Here is a 23,424-nt window from a genome sequence, read left to right on the forward strand (position 1 = left end):
GGGAGGAGGGGTCTGGTGGGTGGCGATCCGCGGCGGGATCCCGGGGGAGGCCCGGCGGGTGCGGGGTCCCGGGGGCGATCCGGGGGGGATCCCGGGGGTGGTTCTCGGGTTCGTCCCGCAGCGCTGGAGGCGGCGGCGATTGTCCCTGCGCGGGCCCCGTGGCCGGTTGCCCCGGAGACCGGGGGGCTGCGCGGTGTCGAGGTCAGAGGCAGGAGGCGCCGCCGGGGGTGACGGAGGGTGAGTTCGGGCCCGGGGGGTGAGCGCAGCCGGGCGGGGACCTCCCAGCCCATCTCCCGGGGTCAGTGCTGCCCTCCCGGGGCCCCAGCTCCGGGAGCCCCTTCGCGGCTGGTTATTTCTGTGCGGAGCGGGGGGCTCCCGCTGAGCCTCGCCGGGGTGCGGATTGGCTTGGGCACGGGCCGCCAGCTAGAGGGTACAGCACAGCCCTCCCTACCCACCATCTCACCTCTTGGGGCGGTGCTGACTCACCCTTGTCCGTGCCCAGCGCCCACTGAGCCTCCCTGCTTGGGTCACCCGCCTTCCAGTGCTAGCGCTTTGGGGCAGGCTGTACAGCGCCGGGCACCACGGAGTCCTGGACCATGTCTGGGGCTGCTAGACACAACCGCAATACCGATAAATTACCACACTGGGCTAAAAACAGAATGATAATAAGTCACCAGTATTCACAGCACGGAGGCTGTCGGAGTCCTGTGTTCAAACAAAAGGTTACAAGTGAGAATAAAGTCTCCCTCTACGCTGCCTGCCCATGAGCCAGGGCCTGCCTCCATTGAGAGAAGGGCCGGGGAGCCTCATTATAGCCCTGTTATGTTTCAGGATTTCCAAGTCTCAGGAACTTGAACATTCACCCCCCCCCCCCCCCCCCCATCAGCTTTACAAAGGTGCAGCCTTTCAATGTTTACTCCCACACGTTCCCTGCCTTGAAAGCCACACACACACTCAGCTCACCGTTTTTCTACACCTTCTGCCCTAAACTATTGTGGACTCAGAAGTGGGTGCATTCAGGCTGTGGGCAGTGGTCGTTGTGTGTACAATGGTTTGTTAAGCACTGTGGGATCCTTTGGTGCATTAGGATTTGAAATGATTGTAATGATAGCAAAGTAACCCATTTAATTTCTCCACTTCCCTCCATTTTGCATTATGTGTTGAGGTCATTGGCTATCTTTCACCTTGCACTTTATGTAACCTTGTGAGACTGTTCGTGCAGCTGTGCAGGGGTGGCCAAACAGTAGCTTTGGGATGCAGAAATGGCCTCTCCTTGAAGCACTCTGAATTCAGCTGTGGTGCAGTACTCTAGGCTGCAGGAGATAGCATGCCCCCCTGCTCCTGTTTGCTGCTATAGTTGCCACAGTTTCATAGAGACAGAGCAGGAGTGTAATCCTAAAGCAGAAACAGCAGTGTTCTGCACCAAAAGGGAACCAGTTTCACTAAGGGTCAGTGGGAAAGAGAGCAGGTAAGCACCTGAGAGTGTAAATCCTGATACTAGCACTTTGAACTGACATAGTACCTGCCATTTGAGGAGTTCAGTGCACTTTATAAACTATAATTTACTCTCATATTTGTAACCCCAACTCACATGTAATCTGTAAATGAATCCTAATGCTGATCTTTACTCTCACCAGCAATCCATAATGCTGAATGTAAAATGAACCATTTACCTGAAACCTATAACTGGTCATGCCAAATCCAGTCCATATTTGTAACTCTAACCCACAGCTGTAACTCATGTGCAACTTAATCTGAAACACACAACCCAATCTTAACCCTATACATAACCCAAGCTCATAACCCAATAAACTGCAAGCATTGACTACAGTTAATACATAACCCATGTTTGTAACCTAAACTCATAATTTTAAACCCATAATACATCATTTTATATTTCTATAAAACTTTTCATCCACATAGCACTATACAAATAGGCTTTGAAGGATTAGATTTTTATCAGTAAATGTCGGTTTTACTTTATACACATAAACCAACGAAAAAAGTATTTCCATGGCTGATAGAAGTTACAGACATACAAAGAATAATGCTGCTTTATGTTGACCCCCCATAATTCATGCAAAAATGCAAACATTTAAATCAATAACCATTTAATTAAAAAATATATATCTGTTGACATTATTTAAAAAAAATCAGATTCTGCCAAGCCTATATATAAATATCCAAGCATGAGGCTGCCCACCATAGATTCCACCTGGCTGGAAAAAGCAAGGCTGGCCCCAGTGGTTCATGCTGCTGCCCAGCCCTCTCTGTACAATACCACTGTACAATATAGGGCCTGGGTTTTTCCTTCCTTTTGGCCATAGCTCAGTATCGTACAGTGGGCTCCTGTAAATTTCTAACTTGTTGTGAAAGCTGGAGGAAGGGATGGAGCTAATTCTGAAACCTGTTTAATTGCTGCTTAGTATTGTTCAACAAAGACTTGTCTACCTGAGAGAGAGCCTGTATTCTAATACAGTGGTTCTCAACCAGGGGTACATGTACCCCTAGGGGTACACAGAGATCTTCCGGGGATACATAAACTCATCTAGATATTTGCCTAGTTTTACAACAGGCTACATAAAAAGCACTAGCAAAGTCAGTAGAAACTAAAATTTCATACAGACAATGACTTGTTTATACTGCTCTATATACTATACGCTGAAATTTAAGAACAGTATTTATATGCCAATTGATTTATTTTATAATTATGTGGTAAAAATGAGAAAGTCAGCAATTTTTCAGTAACAGTGTGCTGTGACACTCGTATTTTTATGTCTGATTTTGTAAGCAAGTAGTTTTTAAATGAGATGAAACTTGGGGTACACAAGACAAATCAGACTCCTGAAAGGGGTACAGTAGCCTGGAAAGGTTGAGAGTCACTGTTCTAATATAGCAGCTGAGATTGGTGGGTTTAGATGTGTCCCTAGAGAACTGTCTTGAAAGGCTGGGCACAGTGCCTTCTCCATTGTGGGTCCGTTACCCTGCGATGCCCTTCCCTAGTAGACATCTAGGGCATCCTTCCTTGTAAGCCAGGCTAAGGCTTGCTGCAGGTGTTTGTGGTACAGAGTGTGCTTACTGTACTTGCTCTTGGATTTATTTGTTTGGCAGTTTGCTTGTCCTGAGCGTGAACTCCATTAGGCTGTGGAATAGTATCCTGGAGAAGAAGTGAAAACCCCTTTCACCTGTGACATCAGATGGAATCACTTTGCATTTATAAAGCAATCATGCATTGGCTGGGAGCTGGACTGGATGAGGCCTAAGACAGCTTTTCCATCTTTAACATGGATGATTCTAGATCTAGTTAATTTTTAAAGCACGTGAAAACTTCACCTTTACTAGTTTGGTGGCAGCAACCTACTGTCTTCAGTCTCCCAAGTGTCTTCTCTCTGTTTTCTCTAGGCAAAGAGTGTGACGATGCAGCCCTCCGTTGCAGCTGGTTTATAAAGTTTGCCTTAATGAATACAGTTTTTGGCTCTATTCCCATCTTATTCAGGCATCCGTCCATTTATGGCCTGTCCAGGATTACCAGTAGCCTGTACCTCAGCAATGGTACGGCTGCCAATAACAAGCTCCTGCTCTTCGCCAGCCAAATCACTACTGTCATCAATGTGTCCGTGGAGGTGGTGAACACCTTCTATCCAGACATTCACTACATGCACATCCCTGTAACTGACACCCCCATCTCTCGCCTCTACGATTACTTCGATCCCGTGGCAGATAGGATCCATAGCGTGGACCTGCAGCAAGGCCGGACACTGCTACACTGCGCTGCAGGCATCAGCAGGTCAGCTGCCCTGTGTCTGGCCTATTTGATGAAGTACCATGCCATGTCTCTGGTGAATGCTCATGCCTGGGTCAAGTCCTGCCGACCCATCATCAGACCTAACAATGGGTTCTGGCAACAGCTTGTCCAGTATGAGTATAAACTCTTCGGCACCAATACAGTCCGAATGGTCAACTCTCCACTGGGCTTGATTCCGGATCTCTATGAAAATGAAGTAAGAATAATGATAGCGTTTTGACTGTAACTAGCTTTACCACATCTCGTGAAGGAGCCCAGAGAGACAACGAAGGAGCAGCTCAGCTTGATCAAGTTTGGAACTTGGACAATAAACTCTTCAGCCCAGTGAGGTTTGCTACGTCGCTCCCTGCTGATAGAAGTATAGGGGATTAGTTGAGATGAATGGGGCCGTCTGATTTTTACTATAAATAAAACCAAATTTAAACTACACTGTTGGGTTTCACATCCCATTTGTATTGAGTTCTCACAGGAGCTCTAGGTGCTGTCTCAGTGCTACTGGTATGTGTTTAGAAAGCATCCTTTTATCCCAGCATAGCGAGATGTTAGCCATCTCTGGCTCTGTTCATGCTCAGGGATAGATTCCAGTGGAAACTGAGAACAATGGGAAAGTTGCCAACAATTCTTTTTCTAAGTAGGAATTGAAATGAAGTGTTCTGAAAAACTGACCCCAAGCCCCATCCTCTGCTGTGCTGCAGAGATGCTAGAGATGTCCCCTGCATCCCTGTTGCCAGAGGGTTAAGGATTCCCTGCCTTCTCCTTTCACCTCTGCACCTCATTGCCCTCACTGCCTTTCTGCTGGAGGATGCATAGGCACTTCTCCCTTCAGAAATCTTAATTATCTGAGCTTTCGTGGGCTTATGCTCAAATAAATTTGTTAGTCTCTAAGGTGCCACAAGTACTCCTGTTCTTTTTGCAGATACAGACTAACATGGCTGTGTAACAAGTCCTCTGTCTGGCCTTCTTCCTGGGGCCCACTGGCTGCCCCAATAAAGCACGGAGAGGCTTTTCCTTCTGCAGCACCCGTGGCTTTATTTACATACTTCTCCCACCACCAGTGATATACTATATATAGTTTGCAGGCCTTACAATCTCCACTTCCACCCAGACCCTGCCCTCAGCCCAGAGACTGACCTTCCCCTGGCCATCCCCCCTTCCTTCTGGCCGCCAGTTCTAAATGCCAGGCACCAGACCTCTTCCCAGCCCCAATCTATTTCCCCTGATTGGGGCTGGCTGAGCAGGGGCTAATTAGGTGCCTCTGCACCAGCATCCTGCTACACACCTCCCCCCTTAAGCTGGTACCAGGCCTGGTCTTCCTCGGCCTCGCTTTCCTCATCCGGGGATTTTACTCTGGGGTTGGGCCTCCTTAGGGTGACCAGATGTCCTGATTTTATCGGGACCGTCCCGATATTTCCTTCTTTGTCCTGCATCCCGACAGATGTTCGGTTGGGACACTGGACAAAAAAGCAATTTTGCCCTCCACTCTGGCGCTCACCCCCCCCCGACTCCGCCCCCTCCTTCCCCCATTGGAGCCCTCCATGGAGGGAGGAGGGATGTGTAGAGGGGGAATGGAGGGAGGAGGGTCGGGCATCTACCAGGAGCGCGGCAGGGGAAGGGAAAGTTGCCGCAGCTGCTAGGGGCTAGCTGGGTATGGCCCGGGCTGCGTGCAGGCAGCAGCCGGGGCTAGCTCTGGCCTGGGTGGGCGGCGCGGACCGGGGGCGTGGGCCGCTGGAGACACACGGTGCAGAGGGGCTGCGGGGGCGAGACTTGTCCCAGGCAGGGCAGCCGGCGAACAGGGGCGAGGAGCCGGCCGGGGTCCCCTGAACCCATAAACTTCCCCCGCCGCTGCCGGGGAGCCCCGCACCTCTCCCGCTCAGCTGCACTCCAGCAGCTCGTCCCGCCAGGAAGGTGCTGGGCTCCCCACCGGCGGCGGGACGTACCGCATGTGCCCATTGCGTGCTGGGGGGGCGGGAGGCTCTGCGGGGCCGGGAAAAGCCCCGCCTCCCGCCCGCTGCCCAGCCCGGAACTCCGGGGAGACCCTTGGGAGACCGGCCACCGCTGCGGCTCGGCTGTGCCAGCCCCGGCCCCCTGCACGCCCGTGCCACCCCCGGGGTCCCCGGCCCCCATGCACTGATGCTGCCCCATGGCCAGCCCTGGGCTCGGGGGCTCCTGCAGCCGCTTCCAGGGGAAAGACAGCTTTGTCCCTGCCCGGTCCCGCTACGGGGCTCTGCCTCCTTGTACTCATCCAGCCTGTATCCTGCCCAGGGCCCCGCTGGAGTCATACGCCCTTGCCCACCCGGACTTCTTTGCTTCCCAGCGCTTCCTCTCGGTCCCTCCCGATGCCCTCTTTATCTCCAGCCCCCTCTGCATCGGGGCCACCTTTTGCCCTGGAGTGGGCAGCGTGCGCGGCCGGGGCGCTGTGTACGATCCGGCAGCGCGTCTGGGGCCTGCTAATGCCCCCCGTCCCTGCGAAACTGCTGTGTGTTTTTTTTTGCTCTGCCCCTCCCCCGCGTCCCGATATTTCATTCCTGTGATCTGGTCACCCTAGGCCTCCTGCCCAGCTGAGGGATCCCCAGGCACCACACCAAGGGGCTTTGGCATGCTCCACCCACAAAAGGTGCATTAGGTAGGAGGCGGGGCACTCCACATGTCCACACTCACCCAGAGGCCCTCACACCAGTCACATGGTTGGGTCGGCCGCCCCGGAGGCTCCCCTTCCTTTTCTAGTGCGGGTGACGGCTCAGAGCCCTCTGCCCCGAGTCAGCCCCCTGTCTCTGGTCCAGGCCCTCTGTCCCTTTGATGTTGGGCCTCCCCCTGTTGGGTTTCTTCCACCCTCCCCGGGGGTCCCCCCTCCCGGGCGCTCCTGCCCAGGAAGCTCACTTTGCTCCTCAGTGACTCCCTCAGGCTCCCTATTTTGGCTTGGTTGTCTAGGCTGCTCGGCTTTTCCCCCTGGAGGTCATGGGGCCACCCCTTGCCCCGGGTCCACCTCCACCAGGGTCTTGCCCTCTCTTTCCAGGGTTCTCTTTCCCCCTTTCTTTGACGGTCCCTTCTCTGTGGTCTCTCTCCCCTTCTGGGGAGGGCGCCAGTCCAGCCCCAGGACCACGGGGTAGGCCAACCCCTGTATTACCCCCACCCGCTTCCAGGTAAACTGCCCTTGCACTTCAAGGGGTACCTGGATCACGGGACAATATTCCCTATCCCCGTGGATGCATTCTACTAACATGCGTTCCCCAGGGATGAGCCAATGTGGCTTCACTAAGCGCCGCTGTATAAGGGAGCGAGTGGAGGCTGTATCCACTAGACCCCTCTGGGGCCTATTCCCAACCCGCACCGGGATAGTGGCCAATCCGTGCCTCTTTTTCTGCCCCCCAGTCTTAGTCCATCCACAAAATTCAGCTGCCTCACACTCCATCACCGGGCAATCCCGGCTTTTGTGTCCCAGCTGTCCACACCACCAGCATATGAGCTGTCCCAGGCGGCTAGGGGTCCCCTTGGGCTCCTCCCGTCGCCCGTCTACCAGCTTCACCCCGGCGTGCTCACGGGGTTTCCTGCCCCCCTCTGTGTCCTTCAGGGCTCGATGCTCCCTTGGTGGGAAGTCAGCCTCTGCATACTCCTCTGTTCTTTGCACGGCGGCTTCTACGGTGGCCGGCTGATGTCGCCGCACCCAAACCCACACGCTATTGGGAAGGCACTGGATAAACTGTTCAAGGATCACCTGATCCATTATCTGTCCCACAGTGTGGGCATCGGGTCTCAACCATCGTGTTGCCCAGTCTGTTAATTTTTGAGCAAAGGCCCGCGGTCGCACGACCCCCGCCCACCGGGCTGCCCGAAACTTCTGCCGATATTTCTCAGCCGAAAGCCCGAGGTGGTCCAAAATCGCTGCCTTCACAGCATCATAGTCCCTGACTTGGGCATCCGTCAGGACCATATACGCAACCTGTGCCTTCCCTGCAAGATAGGGGGCCAGCCGCAGGGCCCAGGTTGTCCGGTCCCATCCCGCACCCAGGGCCACCCGCTTGAAGGTACCCAAAAAGGCGTCGGGGTCATCTGCTGGGGCCATTTTACAGAGGCTGAGGCCCGGGGGCCGGATGCCATCTCCCCCAGCAGGACTCACCAGCTTTTGCAGGAGCTGCTGATGCACTGTCGACTGCTCCTTGATGAAGTCCTGTAGGGCTCTCTGTTGCTCTGCCTGCCAAGCGAGTAGAGCCTGCCTCTCCACCTGGTGGGACTGCTGGAATGACTGCAGTGCTTTGTATCGGGGGTAGCCGTGTTAGTCTGTATCTACAAAAACAACAAGGAGTCTGGTGGCACCTTAAAGACTAACAGATTTATTTGGGCATAAGCTTTCATGGGTAAAAACCTCACTTCTTCGGATGCATAGAGTGAAAGTTACAGATGCAGGCATTATATACTGACACATGGAGAGCAGGGAGTTACTTCGCAAGTGGAGAACCAGTGTTGACAGGGCCAATTCAATCAGGGTGGATGTAGTCCACTCCCACTAATAGATGAGGAGGTGTCAATTCCAGGAGAGGAAAAGCTGCTTCTGTAATGAGCCAGCCACTCCCAGTCCCTATTCAAGCCCAGATTAATGGTGTTAAATTTGCAAATGAATTTTAGTTCTGCTGTTTCTCTTTGAAGTCTGTTTCTGAAGTTTTTTTGTTCAATGATAGTGACTTTTAAATCTGTAATAGAATGACCAGGGAGATTGAAGTGTTCACTTACTGGCTAATGTATGTTACCATTCCTGATGTCCGATTTGTGTCCATTTATTCTTTTGCGGAGGGACTGTCCGGTTTGGCCAGTGTACATGGCAGAGGGGCATTGCTGGCACATGATGGCATATATAACATTAGTAGATGTGCAGGTGAATGAGCCCTCGATGGTGTGGCTGATGTGGTTGGGTCCTCTGATGGTGTCGCCAGAGTAGATATGGGGACAGAGTAGGCAACGAGGTTTGCTACAGGGGTTGGTTCCTGGGTTGGTGTTTCTGTGGTGTGGTGTGTAGTTGCTGGTGAGTATTTGCTTCAGGTTGGGGGGTTGTCCGTAAGCGAGGACTGGCCTGCCTCCCAAGGTCTGTGAGAGTGAAGGATCATTTTCCAGGATAGGTTGTAGATTGTGGATAATGCGTTGGAGAGGTTTTAGCTGGGGGCTGTATGTGATGGGCAGTGGTGTTCTGTTATTGTCCTTGTTGGGCCTGTCCTGTAGTAGGTGCCACCTTGTTGTTTTTGCAGTGCTTTCTGCAGCTCTGTCTGTTGCTCAGTGAGCCACTGCAGGGTGCTCTCCATTGCCGGGTCGCCAAACTGTGTCTTTGGCACTAGATCCCGGACAAGCCCCCACTCGTAACAAGTCCTCTGCCCGGCCTTCTTCCTGGGGCCCACTGGCTGCCCCAATAAAGCACAGAGAGGCTTTTCCTTCTGCAGCACCCGTGGCTTTATTTACATACTTCTCCCACCACCAGTGGTGTACTATATACAGTTTGCAGGCCTTACAATCTCCACTTCCACCCAGACCCTGCCCTCAGCCCAGAGACTGACTTTCCCCTGGCCGTCCCCCCTTCCTTCTAGCTGCCAGACAGCCTTTATAGCCCTTGAACCCTCAGGCCCACAGGTGCCGCCAGTTCTAAAGGCCAGGCACCAGACTTCTACCCAGCCTCAATCTATTTCCCCTGATTGGGGCTGGCTGAGCAGGGGCTAATTAGGTGCCTCTGCACCAGCACCCTGCTACAGGCTGCTACTCTGAAACCTGTAGAAATGATGGACACAATGTTCACTGTTATGCCTCTTCAGCCTGGTATCCTGGAGAGATCACCTTATCTCTGCTGGTTCCCACACTTATTTTAACCGTGTTCTTGAACTGTACAATGGCCCAAATACAGTGCAAGGCAGAAGCATGGCTCAGGCGCACAGTCCAATCCTATCTAAGGTGCAAGGTCTTGTCTACACTGTTTCAGTGCAAGTGTAGTATCTGCAATAGTGCAATTAGTCCTCCTAGTACTATGCTCTTTCTCACCCACGAGCAATATCTCAGACTGCTGGCTGTCATGGGTCAAACTAGCTGCACGCAGGCCCAAGAGCAGCCAGGATGGTCCAGAGCTGGTCTTAGCTCTGTTCAGCCCTTCTGCTCCCTCATTCAGGCCAGGTCCAAGAGACACTAAGGCTGTACGTAGCTGGTCTCACCTCTTCTTGTCCCCCCCTGTGCACCCTGGCATTCAGTCCCATGAGCAGCAATAAAGGACACCCCAATAATCCAAAATACAACTTTCCTAGAACTTAGCAAAAGCAGAAAAAACTTATGCATCCGAAGAAGTGGGCTGTAGTCCACGAAAGCTTATGCTCTAATAAATTTGTTAGTCTCTAAGGTGCCACAAGTACTCCTGTTCTTCTTTTTGAGAAAAAACTAATTTTCTTTTAAATGTCCAGAGGATTCACCTGTGTCACCCCCTACTCCCCCCCCCCCACTGGTTAGGCTACAGCCGCCCCACATCCCCAGTGTAGAGGCAGGGATGGGGTCACTGCAGTCTGCTTCTTGCCTCAGCAATATCACCCATGCCCCTGAGATCTGAAAGAGGCAGACAGACCAGGGCATTAGTGACACAGATACACAGCAAAGCTAATGCTAGCCTCACTAATCCCTAGTGATTCAGCATCGCTCATCTCCACTGAGTAAGAACAGCCCCTGAGGGCACCACTGCCATAGGTGAGGGCAGGCATGGAGGCTGTATGGGGGCCCCCGGGAGATGTCCTCCGGCTGGGCCCAGACAAGTCAGATTTCTGGATCCTAGAGGGAGACCATTAGTTCAATTACAGACAGGGCCGGCTCCGGGGTTTTTGCTGCCCCAAGTGGCGGAAAAAAAAAAGCCATGATTGCGATTGGCGGCAGCTCCACTGCACCGCTTTCTTCTTCAGCTGCAATTCGGCAGCAGGTCCTCCCCTCCAAGAGGGACAGGGACCCTCCGCCGAATTGCCGCCGAAGAGCCCGACGTGCTGCCCCTTCCCCTTGGCCGCCCCAAGCACCTGCTTGCTTAGCTGGTGCCTGGAGCTGGCCTTGGTTACACTAATATAGCAAAAATAGTGTGTCAGTCACAGAATGACAAGAATGGGGGTGTTGCTATAGCCCTCCCCCCCAGGAAGCCCCCTCTGTACTATGTATTTTATGCCAGCCCTGGGGTGCCCATCGCTGCTCCTTTCCCCCGCACCCTGCTCCATTTGTCTGTCCCCAGAACCCCCCTGGCTGTGTCTATGTGTCTGTCTGATAGCGACAGACTCCTGCTGCTCGCTCTCTGCCCCAGGCAGCCGCCTGCCCCCCACCCTGCCTGCTGTGGAGGCGCAGCAAGGCAACTCTGGCACCGCCCCCGCAGCTCCCATTGGCCGGGTTCTTGGCCAATGGGCTGGGAGCCGGGGCGGCGGGGGGCAGCGTGCGGAGACTCTCTGCAGCACGGGGGCGCCGGGGGCTGCCCCCGAGGTGGGAGTGCCCCATGTTGCTGACCCATGGCGCGGGCCCCTCCAAAGCACTGGGCCCAAACATTGGTGGAGCCAGGCCCACCTTCATGAATATTGATGGCTCATGGGCACCACGGTCTCCCCTATGAATAGTCATGCTTTTTTCCTCCTCCAGTGTCCAAGAATGGCGGTGCTGGTTGGTAGAGACCCAACCCAGACTGCTGGACCCAGAGACTGCCAGGCAGCTACTGACTCTGCCGTGGTATCTACAAGCATGAGGGCATAGCAGGGGACAGCCCCAACCCCTCACGGGCACACACAAAGCTCCTCACGCCAGCCAGAACCATTCAAAGCAGTCTGCAGAGCCAGCTAGCTACCTGAACAGTACAACAGATTCTATATGCCAGGAGTGGCCAGACTGCGGCTTGCGAGCCGCATGCAGCTCTTTTACAGTTAAAGTGTGGCTTGCGGAGCCCTCCCCGCCATTCTTCACCTATCAGAGTTGGGCGGGGGGTGACTCGGAGCTTCTGCCCTGCGGCAGGGTAGTGGGGCATGGGGCTTCTGCCAGAGATGACTGGTCCCTGCTGAGAGTGGGGGGGAAGGGGCACAATTTAAAGGTTCGCCACCCCCCCCAACAGCTTGAGTCATGCCCCCCTTTTACCATCAACAGCCCCTCCCTGCAGCTCCCAGGTGTTAGCTCCTTGTGGAGAGGCAGCGGCAAACAGCTGGGAGCTGCAGGGAGGGGTCCCTGCTTTAGCTCCGCAGGAGAGGCAGCAGCAAAAGTAGCTGCTCTCCCTGCAACTCTGAGCTGTTTGGTGCTGCCTCTCCCCAGGGCCGCAGCTCGTGCGGGGGGGCTCCGTGGCACCATGTAACTGAACGGGCCCAGCAAACCCTGGCAAAAATCAGGGGGGGCACGTGACCCCCCCATGTGTTGCCTCTGGCTTCTGCCCAATGGTGAAGGGTGTCTCAGGGCTTCAGTTGAAGCCCTGAGCCTGGGCACGCGCCTCCAGCAGGGCTGAAACTCCGAGACCCTACTTAGGGTTGCTAACTTTCTACTCGCAGAAAACCGAACACCCTTGCCCCGTCCCTCCTCTGAGGTCCCGCCCCTTCTCAGAGGCCATGCCCCCACTCACTCCATTCCCCGTCCCCGCCTCTGTCGCTCACTCTCCCCACCCTCGCTCACTTGCTCAGTTTCACCAGGCTTGCTCAGGGTTGGGGTGCGGGAAGGGGTGAGAGCTCTGGCTGGGTTGCAGGGTCTGGGGTGGGGCCAGAAATGAGGAGTTCAGGGTGTGGGAGAGGGGTCTGGGATGTGGGGGTTGGGATGCATTAGCAGTAAATATGCCCAATGGCCTATGATGGGATGTTAGATGGGGTGGTATCTGAGTTACTACAGAGAATTCTTTCCTGGGTGCTGGCTGGTGAGTTTTGCCCACATGCTCAGGGTTTAGCTGATCGCCATATTTGGGGTCAGGAAGGAATTTTCCTCTAGGGCAGATTGGCAGAGGTCCTGGGGGTTTTTCGCCTTCCTCTGCAGCGTGGTGCACGGGTCACTTGCTGGAAGATTCTCTGCATCTTGAAGTCTTGAAACCATGATTTGAGGACTTCAATGGCTCAGACACAGGTCTGATACAGGAGTGGGTGGGTGAGTTTCTGTGGCCTGTGTTGGGCAGGAGGTCAGACTAGATAATCATAATGGTCCCTTCTGCCTTAAAGTCTATGATTCTATGATTCTAGGTGAGGGCTCCGGTTGGGGGTGCGGGCTCTGGGGTGGGACTGAGGGCTTTGGGGTGCAGGAAGGGGCTCTGAGCTGGGACCAAGGGGTTCAGAGGGGGGGAGAGCATCAGGACTGGAGCAGGGGGTTGGGGCGCAAGACAGGGTCAGGGGAATAGGCTCCAGGCAGCACTTACCTCAGGCAGCTCCTGGAAGCAGCAGCATGTTCCGGCTCCTACGCGGAGGCATGGCCAGGCGGCTCTACGTGCTGCCCCATATGCAGGCACCGCCCCTGCAGCTCCCATTGGCCATGGTTCCTGGCCAGTGGGCATTGCAGAACCGGCGCTTGGGGTCGGGACAGCATGCAGAACTCCCTGGCTGCACCAATGCCTACGGGCCACAGGGACATACCGCTGCTTCCGGGAGCCACATGGAGCCACGGCAAGTAGGGAGTCTGCCTTAGCCCTGCTGCGCCACCGACTGGACTTTTAAAGGCCTGGTCAGCGGTGCTGACCAGAGCTGCCAGGATCCTTTTTCAATCGGGCGTTCCGGTCGAAAACCGGACAACTACCCCCACTCCCTCCAGGGCTGAAGTCCTGAGCCCAGGCAAGCGCGCCTCACAGGACTGTAGTCCTGAGACTCCCCTCCCCATGGGGCTGAAACCCCAGCTGTGAAACTTCTGAAGATTGCCATATGCGGCTCAGATGGTCAGTAAATTTGGCCACCCCTGCTATATACCATAGATCTGGTGCAGGAAGCGATACCAGACACAGCAAACCTCAGGCCCTGCAAAGCTGGCAGCAAGTGCTGTGACTGTGGGGCACCATGTGCTCCCCACACAGGATCTCTGGTGGGGTGCTCTGCAGCAGTGCAATCAGGGGCAGCAGGTTTGTATAATTTTTGGCGGATCCAAATCCCGCCCCCCCCACACCTGCCTAAGGCTCTGGGAGAGAGTTTGGGTGCTGGGTGTGGGCTCTGGGCTGGGGCAGGGGGTTGGGGTGAAGAAGGGGGTGCAGGCTCTGAGAGGTCTCCCATGTTTAAAAAAGATGAACTCAAACTGGAACGGGTGCAGAGAAGGGCCACTAGGATGATCAGAGGAATGGAAAACCTGTCGTACGAAAGGAGACTAGAGGAGCTTGGGTTGTTTAGTCTGACAAAGCGAAGGCTGAGGGGGGATATGATTGCTATCTTTAAATATATTAGAGGGATTAATGCAAGGGAGGGAGAAGAATTATTCCAGCTTAGTACTAACGTGGATACAAGAACGAATGGATATAAACTGGCCGTGGGGAAGTTCAGGCTTGAAATTAGACGAAGGTTTCTGACCGTCAGAGGGGTGAAATATTGGAACGGCCTACCGAGGGAAACGGTGGGGGCGACGGACCTGTCTGGCTTTAAGATTAAGTTAGATAAGTTTATGGAGGGAATGGTTTAATGGTAAAACATAGTAGTCAAGGAAAGCCAAGCAATGGTAGGTAAATAGTATAATGGCTAACAGGGGTCGGGCTGGAGACTCTTGCCTATATGCTCGGGGTCTTACTGATCGCCATATTTGGGGTCGGGAAGGAATTTTCCTCCAGGGCAGATTGGCTGAGCCTCTGGAGGTTTTTCGCCTTCCTCCGCAGCATGGGGCAGGGATCTCTAGCAGGAGGGTCTCTGCCAATTGAAGTCACTAAAAACAGGATTGGGGACTTCAACAGCAGAGTCCAGGGAAGGGGTAGGGACGGTTTTATGGCCTGCAGCATGCAGGGGGTCAGACCAGATGATCATAATGGTCCCTTCTGACCTTAAAGTCTATGAGTCTATGAGGGAGTTTGGGTGCAGGTGGGGGTTTGGGGTGTGGGTTCTGGGCTGGGGCAGTGGGTTGGGGTGTGGGAGGGGGTGAGGGGTGCGGCTCTTACCTTGAGCGTCTCCCAAAAGTGACCTTCACCCCCCTCTGGCAGCGGCTCCTAGGCAGGGAGGCGGGAAGTCTCCGCGCACCACTGCTCACAGCCAATGGGAGCTGCGGAGTCGGCGCTCAGGGTGGGGGCAGAGCATGGAGACACTCTCCCTCCCCCCAGGGGCCGCAGGGATGTGTCGGCCGCTTCTGGGAGTGGAGCGGAGCGAGGGCAGGCAAGAAGCCACCTTAGCCCCACTGCACTGCCAGTCATGGCGGCAGCCACCAGGGGCCCCCGGACCCTATTAAACTGCCCGGGGGCAGCAGGCAGGGCCAGGGGAGAGACCCAGCTCTGAACATTGGTGGAGATGGGCCCCGGACCCTGAATATTCCTGGAGCACAGGCACCACAGGCCCATATAACTCGCCGCCCCTGAGTGCAATCCCATTGGTTCAGTTAGCAACAGCACAATCGTTCGTGCATATGCACCCCATGTTTTACCTGTATCTGGGGCCAACCAGGATGTAACCAGGTCCTCCTTGCCAGGCACCCAGGATGAGAAAGCAAGCTGCTGCCGAGCATCTACCATGGGAGGATCAAGTCATTTTGACCCAGTGCTGATACGTCCAAGAGGTGGGAGGCCAGACTTCTGGGCTAAGTGCGTCCTGTGGAGTTTGACCCAAAGGCTGCCCCAAATGAAAGCCATGTTAGAAAGAGAACGGGAGCCGAGCTGTCCACGAAGAGCTGAGTTTGCAGGGGAATCTGGTGTGAAGCTTTGTTCTCTCTGTCATATCACTTCTCGGAACATAAGCTGCACAGAGCCAGGTCCCCAGTTGTGGCCTATACAGTACTGAGCACACAGGGAGCCAGGCCCATGAATTTCACTGATATTCAATGGGAATTGAGCACCCAATTCCCTTGTGGACAACCCCAGGCATTGCAATTATTGGCCAAGCTCCAATCAGTCACATCAAATCACTTCAATAGGTTAAGACAGTGGTTTTCAAACTGTGGGTTGTGACCCAGTACTGGGTTGCAGAATGGAAGGCACTGGGTTGCGGTGACTCTGGTCAGCACTGGCGACCGGACCATTAAAAGTCCCGTCAGCGGTGCTGCCTGGATAAGGCAGGCTAGTCCCTACCTGTTCTGACATCACACTGTGCCCCAGAAGCGGCCAGCAGCAGGTCCGGCTCCTAGGTGATGTAGCCACGGGGCTCCACACACTGACCCCGCCCTGAGCACTGGCTCCAACTCCCATTAGCTGGAAACTGTGGGCAGCCAGGGTTTCCTGTGGGCAAGAGCCGCGCAGAGCCGCTTGCACGCCTCTGCCTAGGAGCCAGACCTGCTGCTGTCCACTTCTGAGGTGCAGCACAGTCCATGGTGCCAGGACAGGCAGGCAGCCTGCCTTAGCACTCCCGCTGCACCGCTGACCAGGAGCCGCCTGAGGTAAGCCCGCACCCCAATCCCCTGCCCCAGCCCTGAGCCCCCCCAAACCCAGAACCCCTTCCTGCACCCCAAACCTCTCATCCCTGGCCCCATCCCAGAGCCTGCACCCCCAGCCCACAGTCCTGACCCCCTCCCGCACCTCAACCCCACCCCAGAGCCACTGCCCACACCCTGAACTCCTCATTCCCAGCCCCTCCCCACAGCCCTCACCCCTGCATCCCAACCCTCTGCCCCAGCCCTGAGCCCCTCCCATACCCCAAACTCCTCATCCCCAGCTCCGTTGGGTCACGGGCATCAACAATTTTCTTCAACTGGGTCACCAGAAAAAAAAGTTTGAAAACCGCTGGGTTAAGATGAAGATACTTCCAAGGAAGAATTTGTTTTGTGTCAGCTACAGCAGCGCCCTCTCTTGGAGACCAGCTGAATTGCTTGGGATGTCAAGGTGCACAGTCAGCATTTCAGAGATCTGTGTATTGGCTATATGTTTTTATACTGAAACAGCAGAAACAATAAAATATAAGTGTTATGTCATGTCTAAGGTAACCAGCAAACAGATCAACATCATGGCTACAAGGAACTTTTATACATTAAACATCTATTTTATTATGTATATTTCAAATATTTTATAAAAATAAAGTATAGGTATCACCAATGTCTTAAACAATAAAATAAATTTTCATCTTAAGCAAGTTTGACACAGTCTTTTATGAGATTCCCTGCAGCTTTTGAGTACAATTCTCAGCCACCTTTAAGACAGTTTCCCTTAAGAGACCACTTTGTGAGGGTTCCTTCAATGGTGCCTTCTCTGCAGCACGAAAGTAGATGTAGCTTTAGTTTCTCAAGAGAATCAAATTCTGGTGGTTGTTTCAGGAAAGGGAAGAGAGGGTCACAAGTTCCCTTGGCAGAGAAGAGTCCATACAGTTCAACCAGAAGTTGGCACAGCTGGCATAATGGCTGCCGTGGTAGAAGACAGGGTCTGAGTTTCCTGAAAAAGCCTGCTGAATGAAGTAGTGATTACTACAAAAGCTGTCTCCATAGCCATGCAGGGCTGAGCACTATGAGGGGGCAGCAGACCTTGTCTGATTGAGGCCACAGGGACAGCATACCGAAAATTGGACCCGGTCACATGGCATGAAACGGAGGAGATGGAGGTCCCTCACCTTTAATTGTGAGGTTACAAGTCCTATGGTCCAGCTTGAGCCAAAGTGGCTCTAACAGAGCAGCTGGTGGCTGCAGGATATACTAGAGACAGCACAGCTCTATGAGCTCTGAGCACTAGTCACTGCTTAGATTAGTAGCTCTGCTCAGAAGCAGCACCCCCATTATGCTAGGCACTGCACAGACAGAGGCAGCCAGTCCTGCTTTGAACCGATTGCACTTATCCCACCAAACGACATGTATGTTGTGCTTTACGGGTAAAGGCCCTGCAGAAACACGTGATCCCTGTCCAGTGACACAGAGCTGAATCCATAGGAACAAAAAGGGCTGTCTGCACTTACCGCTGAGTTCCCCTTCACCTCTGTTCAGCAAATGCCACAAACTTTGCCAGGTGCTGAATCCTGCCCAGGTGAGTGGATTTCACCTCCTAGGGAGGGCTCCAAAAGCTGGAAAGTTACAGCAACAGAGTCGAGAAAGAGAAACAAGAGTCAAGGCAGTCCATCCCTAAGGGTTAGAGACCCAGCTTCAGGGAGCCCATATAACGCACCCACTCTCAAGGGAGAGGGAAGTAAAACAAAGCTCCCAACTTCTGATGCACATTAAAGAGTCCATGGCACTTTGCAGAGTAAGGGTGCAGGGTAACCTGGCAGGGACCCCGCTAAATGTAGTAGCTGTTCCCATAGCTTTACAATGCTAACTATATCAACAGCAATCGCCTGTTGACATACCACCTTGTGCTGTGATCCTACTGGTTCTCACGCATGAACTAAACAGGTCAAGCAAGCCAGGCCAGGCCCTAGGGGGGAGACTTCTTAAGGAACAGCAGGAAGTGGTGATGGGGAGAGACAGACTCTTGACTAATCATAGAATCTCAGGGTTGGAAGGGACTTCAGGAAGTCATCTAGTCCAACCCCCTGCTCAAAGCAGGACCAATCCCCAATTTTTGCCCCAGATCCCTAAATGGGCTCAAGGATTGGATTCACAACCCTGGGTTTAGAAGGCTAATGCTCAAACCACTGAGCTATCCCTCACCCCAGTAAGTCAGCTGCCAGCGTGGTGGTAGGGTCACCCAGCTACTGGAGAGGTTGTCTGCTGGACAAGATGTAAAGATGTTGCAATGTCTTGCACCTGCGTGAGTTGTCAGCAGTGGGAATTGAACTACATTATTTGTGTTAGCCTCTACTGCCTCAGCTAAGCTTCGGTAGTCAAGGCTGCAGCAGGCTCCTAAATGCTGCCACTAGAGGGGATAGAGCGCCATCCTGAGGCACTCACTGGCTGCAGTCGAGAGAAATACCAGGGGACTTTTTCTTAATAGAGTGGATGCATTAGCCCCAGCATCCTGGCCATGCTGCAAGTGGAGAATTACATTCTGCTTCCCTTGTAGTTTCCATTGAAGAGCTTATCCCAGCTGTTGGTGTTATAGGCTATTAATCAGCTGCTGCCATGTTTCACCCCAGACGAGTATATTTTGGATGGTTTGGCTCCCTACAGGAGGAAAGGCTGTACTGTACACATGGACAATCATTCATCATTACAGCCCCCACGGTGCTGCACAGCCTAGATACAGCTTGCAGCATCCGGACAGTCAGCTGTCTATCAAACAGGTGAGTGAGTGATGATTTGAGCAGACTTCAGCCTGTCCCAAGGTAGGTGAATGATGAATGGGGATCCTGTTCCACTCCCAAACCCATTCAGCAGCAGTAGGGTCGCCAAGGCACTTGCTCCTGCTGCTCCCCGCCCTCTGCACTGAGATTCCACAAGGTCTGGGGGCTGAGCTTAGCGTCTCTCCCTCTGGCCCAGTGGGGTAACATTGGTGCCGTGAAATCTCAAATAATTAAAAAAATCTTAAAAGTTGTACTAACGAATTTTGACAACATGTTCAGGAAACAGAAGGGTACAGCTGCGGACTCGGGAGTTTCGCAGTCGTGGGCGATGGCATCAATGATGGGTTCAAGGCCCGGTCAGCTGGCGTAACGGGAGGCAGGTGAACCTGATGTCCGAGCCATGGGAGAGGCAGCAAAGAGGGACGGGACCCTGCTGCCTCTTTCAAAGGGGGGTGAAGACCTCTCCCGGCTGGAGAGGGCTCTCACCAAGGTGGGATACAATCCCTAGGGTTCCGTAGCAGAGCTTCAAAAAAGAGGGCAGACTTGGCAGGATTTGTTAGACCTGTATGCCAAGTATAAAAAGCTGAAGGGTAAAAACCTAGGGGCAGTTGTGGGATTAATTTGGACTGCAGCAGCCATGTGGTATCAAAGGGACGGGAGGGATAGCTCAGTGGTTTGAGCATTGGCCTGCTAAACCCAGGGTTGTGAGTTTAATCGTTGAGGGGGCCATTTAGGGATGTGGGGCAAAAATCTGTCTGGGGATTGGTCCTGCTTTGAGCAGGGGGTTGGACTAGATGACCTCCTGAGGTCCCTTCCAACCCTGATATTCTATGATTCTATGAAATGTTGTTGAAATGGAAAAAAAAAAAAAAAGTTGTGGAGAAGGGAAGAGGTCTCCAACAGCTGGTAGAAATTGAGCAACTGAAAGCGCAGATCACTAGCCAGGCAGCAACCCAGGCCTATGCCCAGGACAAGTTGCAAGCCTTAAGACAGGACTTCTAGGTGGAAAAGGTGGAATGCACCCACCTGGAAGCACTGGCTAAGCAAGTACCAGTCCTTCAGGGACTCATCAAAGACTTGACTATTCATGCTCAGCATACGCCGCGACGGCAGTGTGCTTGCCATAAAAAAAAATTGAACAGTTAAAACGTCAATTGGCCGTGCGTTCGGTCCAGGTGGCAAGCCTCACAGGGGATGATTCAAGTGACACTTATGAGGGCTTTGATCTCTCCCTTTGTAAGGCTCCTCAATTTTGGGCGGAACCTTGTTGCACCCCTATAGCGGCCCTCATTAAGACCGAGGAGAGGTCCAGCGGGTGAAGGGGGAGAAGGTCATATGTACAGCACCCCCAACTATGAGGAGAGCACCCCATGGGGTAATTACAAAAAGGAAAGGGACCAGGAGGGGTGGGGGATAGTTAAGGAGCCCACCATCCTTGCTAATTTGGTAGTGGAAGAAAGCCTGTGCCCATGAAAAGGAACGGTTCAACAAAAAAGCAGGATTGGGCCCAGCCAAGCAGGCAGACAGCAAACAAAATGATTGGGAAATGGGTTGGAAGCCCTAAGGGCATAGTGGCAGGAGTAAAGGAAAAAGTAAGTGCAGACATGGGAAATTTAAATCTCTGAAACAATACTTAAAATGGTAAAATCTAAGTTAATTAAGGTGTCATTTTAAAAAATAAGCAAATCATTAAAAAAAAAAAAAGTAAAAAGTTAACTCTGTAAATGCTAAAAAAAAAACCCTAAACGGTTAAAATTATAAAAATATTAAAAAAAAAAAATTCTTGGTTTCTTTGCACCCATTCTGAAGGAAAAATGGGCCCTTTTCCAAAAAAATGTCTGTAAATAAGCCAGGCAGGGGGAAAAAAAAACTAATTTAAATCATTTGATTATAAACAATTTAGTCAAATTTGCTAAAAAATCATAAGGAGTGTCTAGTGAAACTTAACTGTATAAAGGGGATGTAATCTATATACAACTATGTAAAAACAAAGCAGTGTAGAAGAAATGTGCATTTTCCCCAAAATAAGTGCGGTGTAGATTGTAAAAAAATATATAAAAAATTGCAAACCTACCATGCTACTTAATTAAACTCCTATAAGGGCTCCAAAAAAAAGCCACAAGAAGTTGTGTTTTCCTTTTCAAATCACTGTGTGTTTTAAAAGCAAAAATTAAAAATTAAAAGTAATCAAAACTCTGGTGAAAGTTGCTTGTGTTCCTTTTAAGACAAAGTCTCTGAGCTTGCTTTAAATCCAAAAGCAAGCCAGAAAGTATCTGTGTTCATGCAAATTACGTAACTAATAAAGGCAAAAGCCATGGAAACCTAGCCTGCCTATAGAACAAACACAGGAAAATAAGGGGGTATTTTTTGTTCTGTTTTGCCTGCAATCAGCAAATGTATTTATAAAAAAAAGAAATATTTTAAGCAAGAATCTGCCACCCCCAAAGGGGTAGAAACATGTTCTTTTTGTCTTTCAAAAAATTAGGAAAAGCTGATACCAGCTGAAGAGCAGCCCAAAATACCATACATTTACTGTCACACTAGAAATTGTGTTTTGTGTTTTATGTTTTGTTTTGTGTTGTTTGTCTTGTTGCTAATATTGTATATTAAAAAAATACTACCAAAAAATCCTCAGGTAATAAACACCATATTAAAAAAATTAGTTTTAAAGTAAAAATATGGAAAGTTAACCCACTCCTCATATGGCTACCACAGACCTCGAGCCAGTGGGCTGGGGAGGGAGGGAAGCTATTAAACACCAAAGGTTGTACCGAGTGAACTCCTCAAAAGTGGGTGTGCTTGTCCTTGCCTGTTGCTCCAAAGCCCTGTAGTAAAAATGTTTCACTAAAATCCTGTATATAAAATAAATTAAATAATTATAATTATAAAAAGGAAAAACACCTCCAGAGGCTCTCCTTGGTTTGAGTGGCTGATGGGGCCTGAGCCATGGTATGGCGTGAGGCTGGAGGGGAGAAGCCATGAAGACAATTCTTTAAACCTTAGACACTTGGTGTGTTTCGTCATCTCCTCCCCAAACAATCCTGTGTCCTCAGCCTAATCACCTGACGCTTCAGGCAAATTGGTAACAGAAATCTGTCACAGCCTCTCCGGCACACTGCAGTTCACGGAGCTCCTGGGCACGGGCACCAGGCTCTGCAATGGTCTATCTACACTGCAGTGTAAGGATTCAAACTCCAGCTCCAGCCTAAACCCCTTCCGTCTACACACAAATCGCTCTAACCCAGAGCTCAGGTTACATGGGGTGGAGGATCAGAGCCTGTGCCAAGCTGGGATTCAAGGTTACAAGCCCTGCTGCTTTGTAGTGTGGACGCAGCCACACTGGGCTCATGCCCTAGAGGTATGACTACACTGCTATAAAACCCCCATGGCTGGCCTGGGTCAGCAGACTCAGGCTGCAGGGCTGTAAAATTGCAGTGTAGATGTTTGGGCTCAGGCTGGAGCCCAGACTCTGTGACTCACCCCCTCATGGGCTCCCAGAGCCCCAGTCTGAACATCTACACTGAGGTTTTATAGCACCGCAGCCTGAGCCCAGGTCAGCTGCCATGGACCAGCCGTGGGCCTTTTGTTACAGTGTAGACGTACTCCAGCAGTCCGCCAAAAGTATCCCATAATTCCATGGGATTACTTTCTTTGTCCTCTATACAGTCAAGTTTGGTGGACAGTCACGTTTTCCCTACACTGCACTACAAACAAAGAGCTAGAGTGGCACTTTTTGGGAAGGCGCTAGGAATCTGGGATATGGGTGGGTGGACTCAGGCAGTGTAGCAGTACTTGATCCTGCTAGTGAAGGCAGGGGGCTGGACTCGATGACCTTTCAGGGTCCCTTCCAGTTCTATGAGATAGGTATATCTCCATATATATTGTAGCTGCTGGAGCCCCAGGCGGGGACCCAGGGATCAACAATTCTGAACCTGGGGTTACAAATGAGTGTAGACGCTCAAGCCCTAAATTAACAAACCCAGGGTCTGCTAACTCGAGTTCAGCTAACCCTGGGCTTCCACTGCAATGTAAACAGACCCCAAAAGGCGCGCAATGGCCAGTCACAGTGATTCAAGTCCACATGGGGGCTGTCTCCTCATCTCTGTTCTCCAGGCAGCGGCAGATTAAGGTCGGACCTGTGGCCACATACAGGCACCATAGTGGTCAGAGGAAAGGGGACTGACCCCACTACCCCAGTACCAAAACCACAGGCGCCTACCACTCCACTATGGGAGCAATGTCTGGAGCGGTATGTAGCCAGCTGTCACAGTGACAGAGGCCAGCCAGTAGAGGGAGCCCTGCTCCCATGCACTGAACCCACAGAATGCACTTAGATGCTGGGCCAGAGGCCTGGGGGCTGGTGGGAGGGAGAGAGCGAGTCCT

At 52.4% G+C, this 23,424-nt stretch overlaps 1 protein-coding gene across 4 annotated transcripts; it reads left to right on the forward strand.

Moving 5' to 3' along the window:
- The first annotated feature begins 63 nt into the window (after nucleotides 1–63).
- Nucleotides 64–4,232, forward strand: DUSP18 (dual specificity phosphatase 18). 4 transcript variants are annotated; one of them, XM_024109533.3, is made up of 2 exons: nucleotides 64–201; nucleotides 3,112–4,232. In XM_024109533.3, exon 2 carries the CDS (start codon nucleotides 3,459–3,461, stop codon nucleotides 4,023–4,025), a length of 567 nt encoding a protein of 188 aa, XP_023965301.1. In that variant the 5' UTR covers nucleotides 64–201; nucleotides 3,112–3,458; the 3' UTR covers nucleotides 4,026–4,232. The 4 variants fall into 4 exon arrangements, with proteins under 4 accessions (XP_023965301.1, XP_005278843.1, XP_023965300.1 ...); XM_005278786.4 differs by having other exon boundaries at nucleotides 68–201; nucleotides 3,403–4,232; XM_024109532.3 differs by having other exon boundaries at nucleotides 101–237.
- Nucleotides 4,233–23,424: the final 19,192 nt, after the last annotated feature.

The sequence above is a fragment of the Chrysemys picta genome, chromosome 15, assembly GCF_011386835.1.
Source record: "Chrysemys picta bellii isolate R12L10 chromosome 15, ASM1138683v2, whole genome shotgun sequence".
Lineage (NCBI taxonomy): Eukaryota > Metazoa > Chordata > Testudines > Emydidae > Chrysemys > Chrysemys picta.

Coding starts and splice junctions, on each gene's coding strand:
- DUSP18 (XM_024109533.3), top strand. CDS start 3,459: ATGAATACAGTTTTTGGCTCTATTCCCATCTTATTCAGGCATCCGTCC.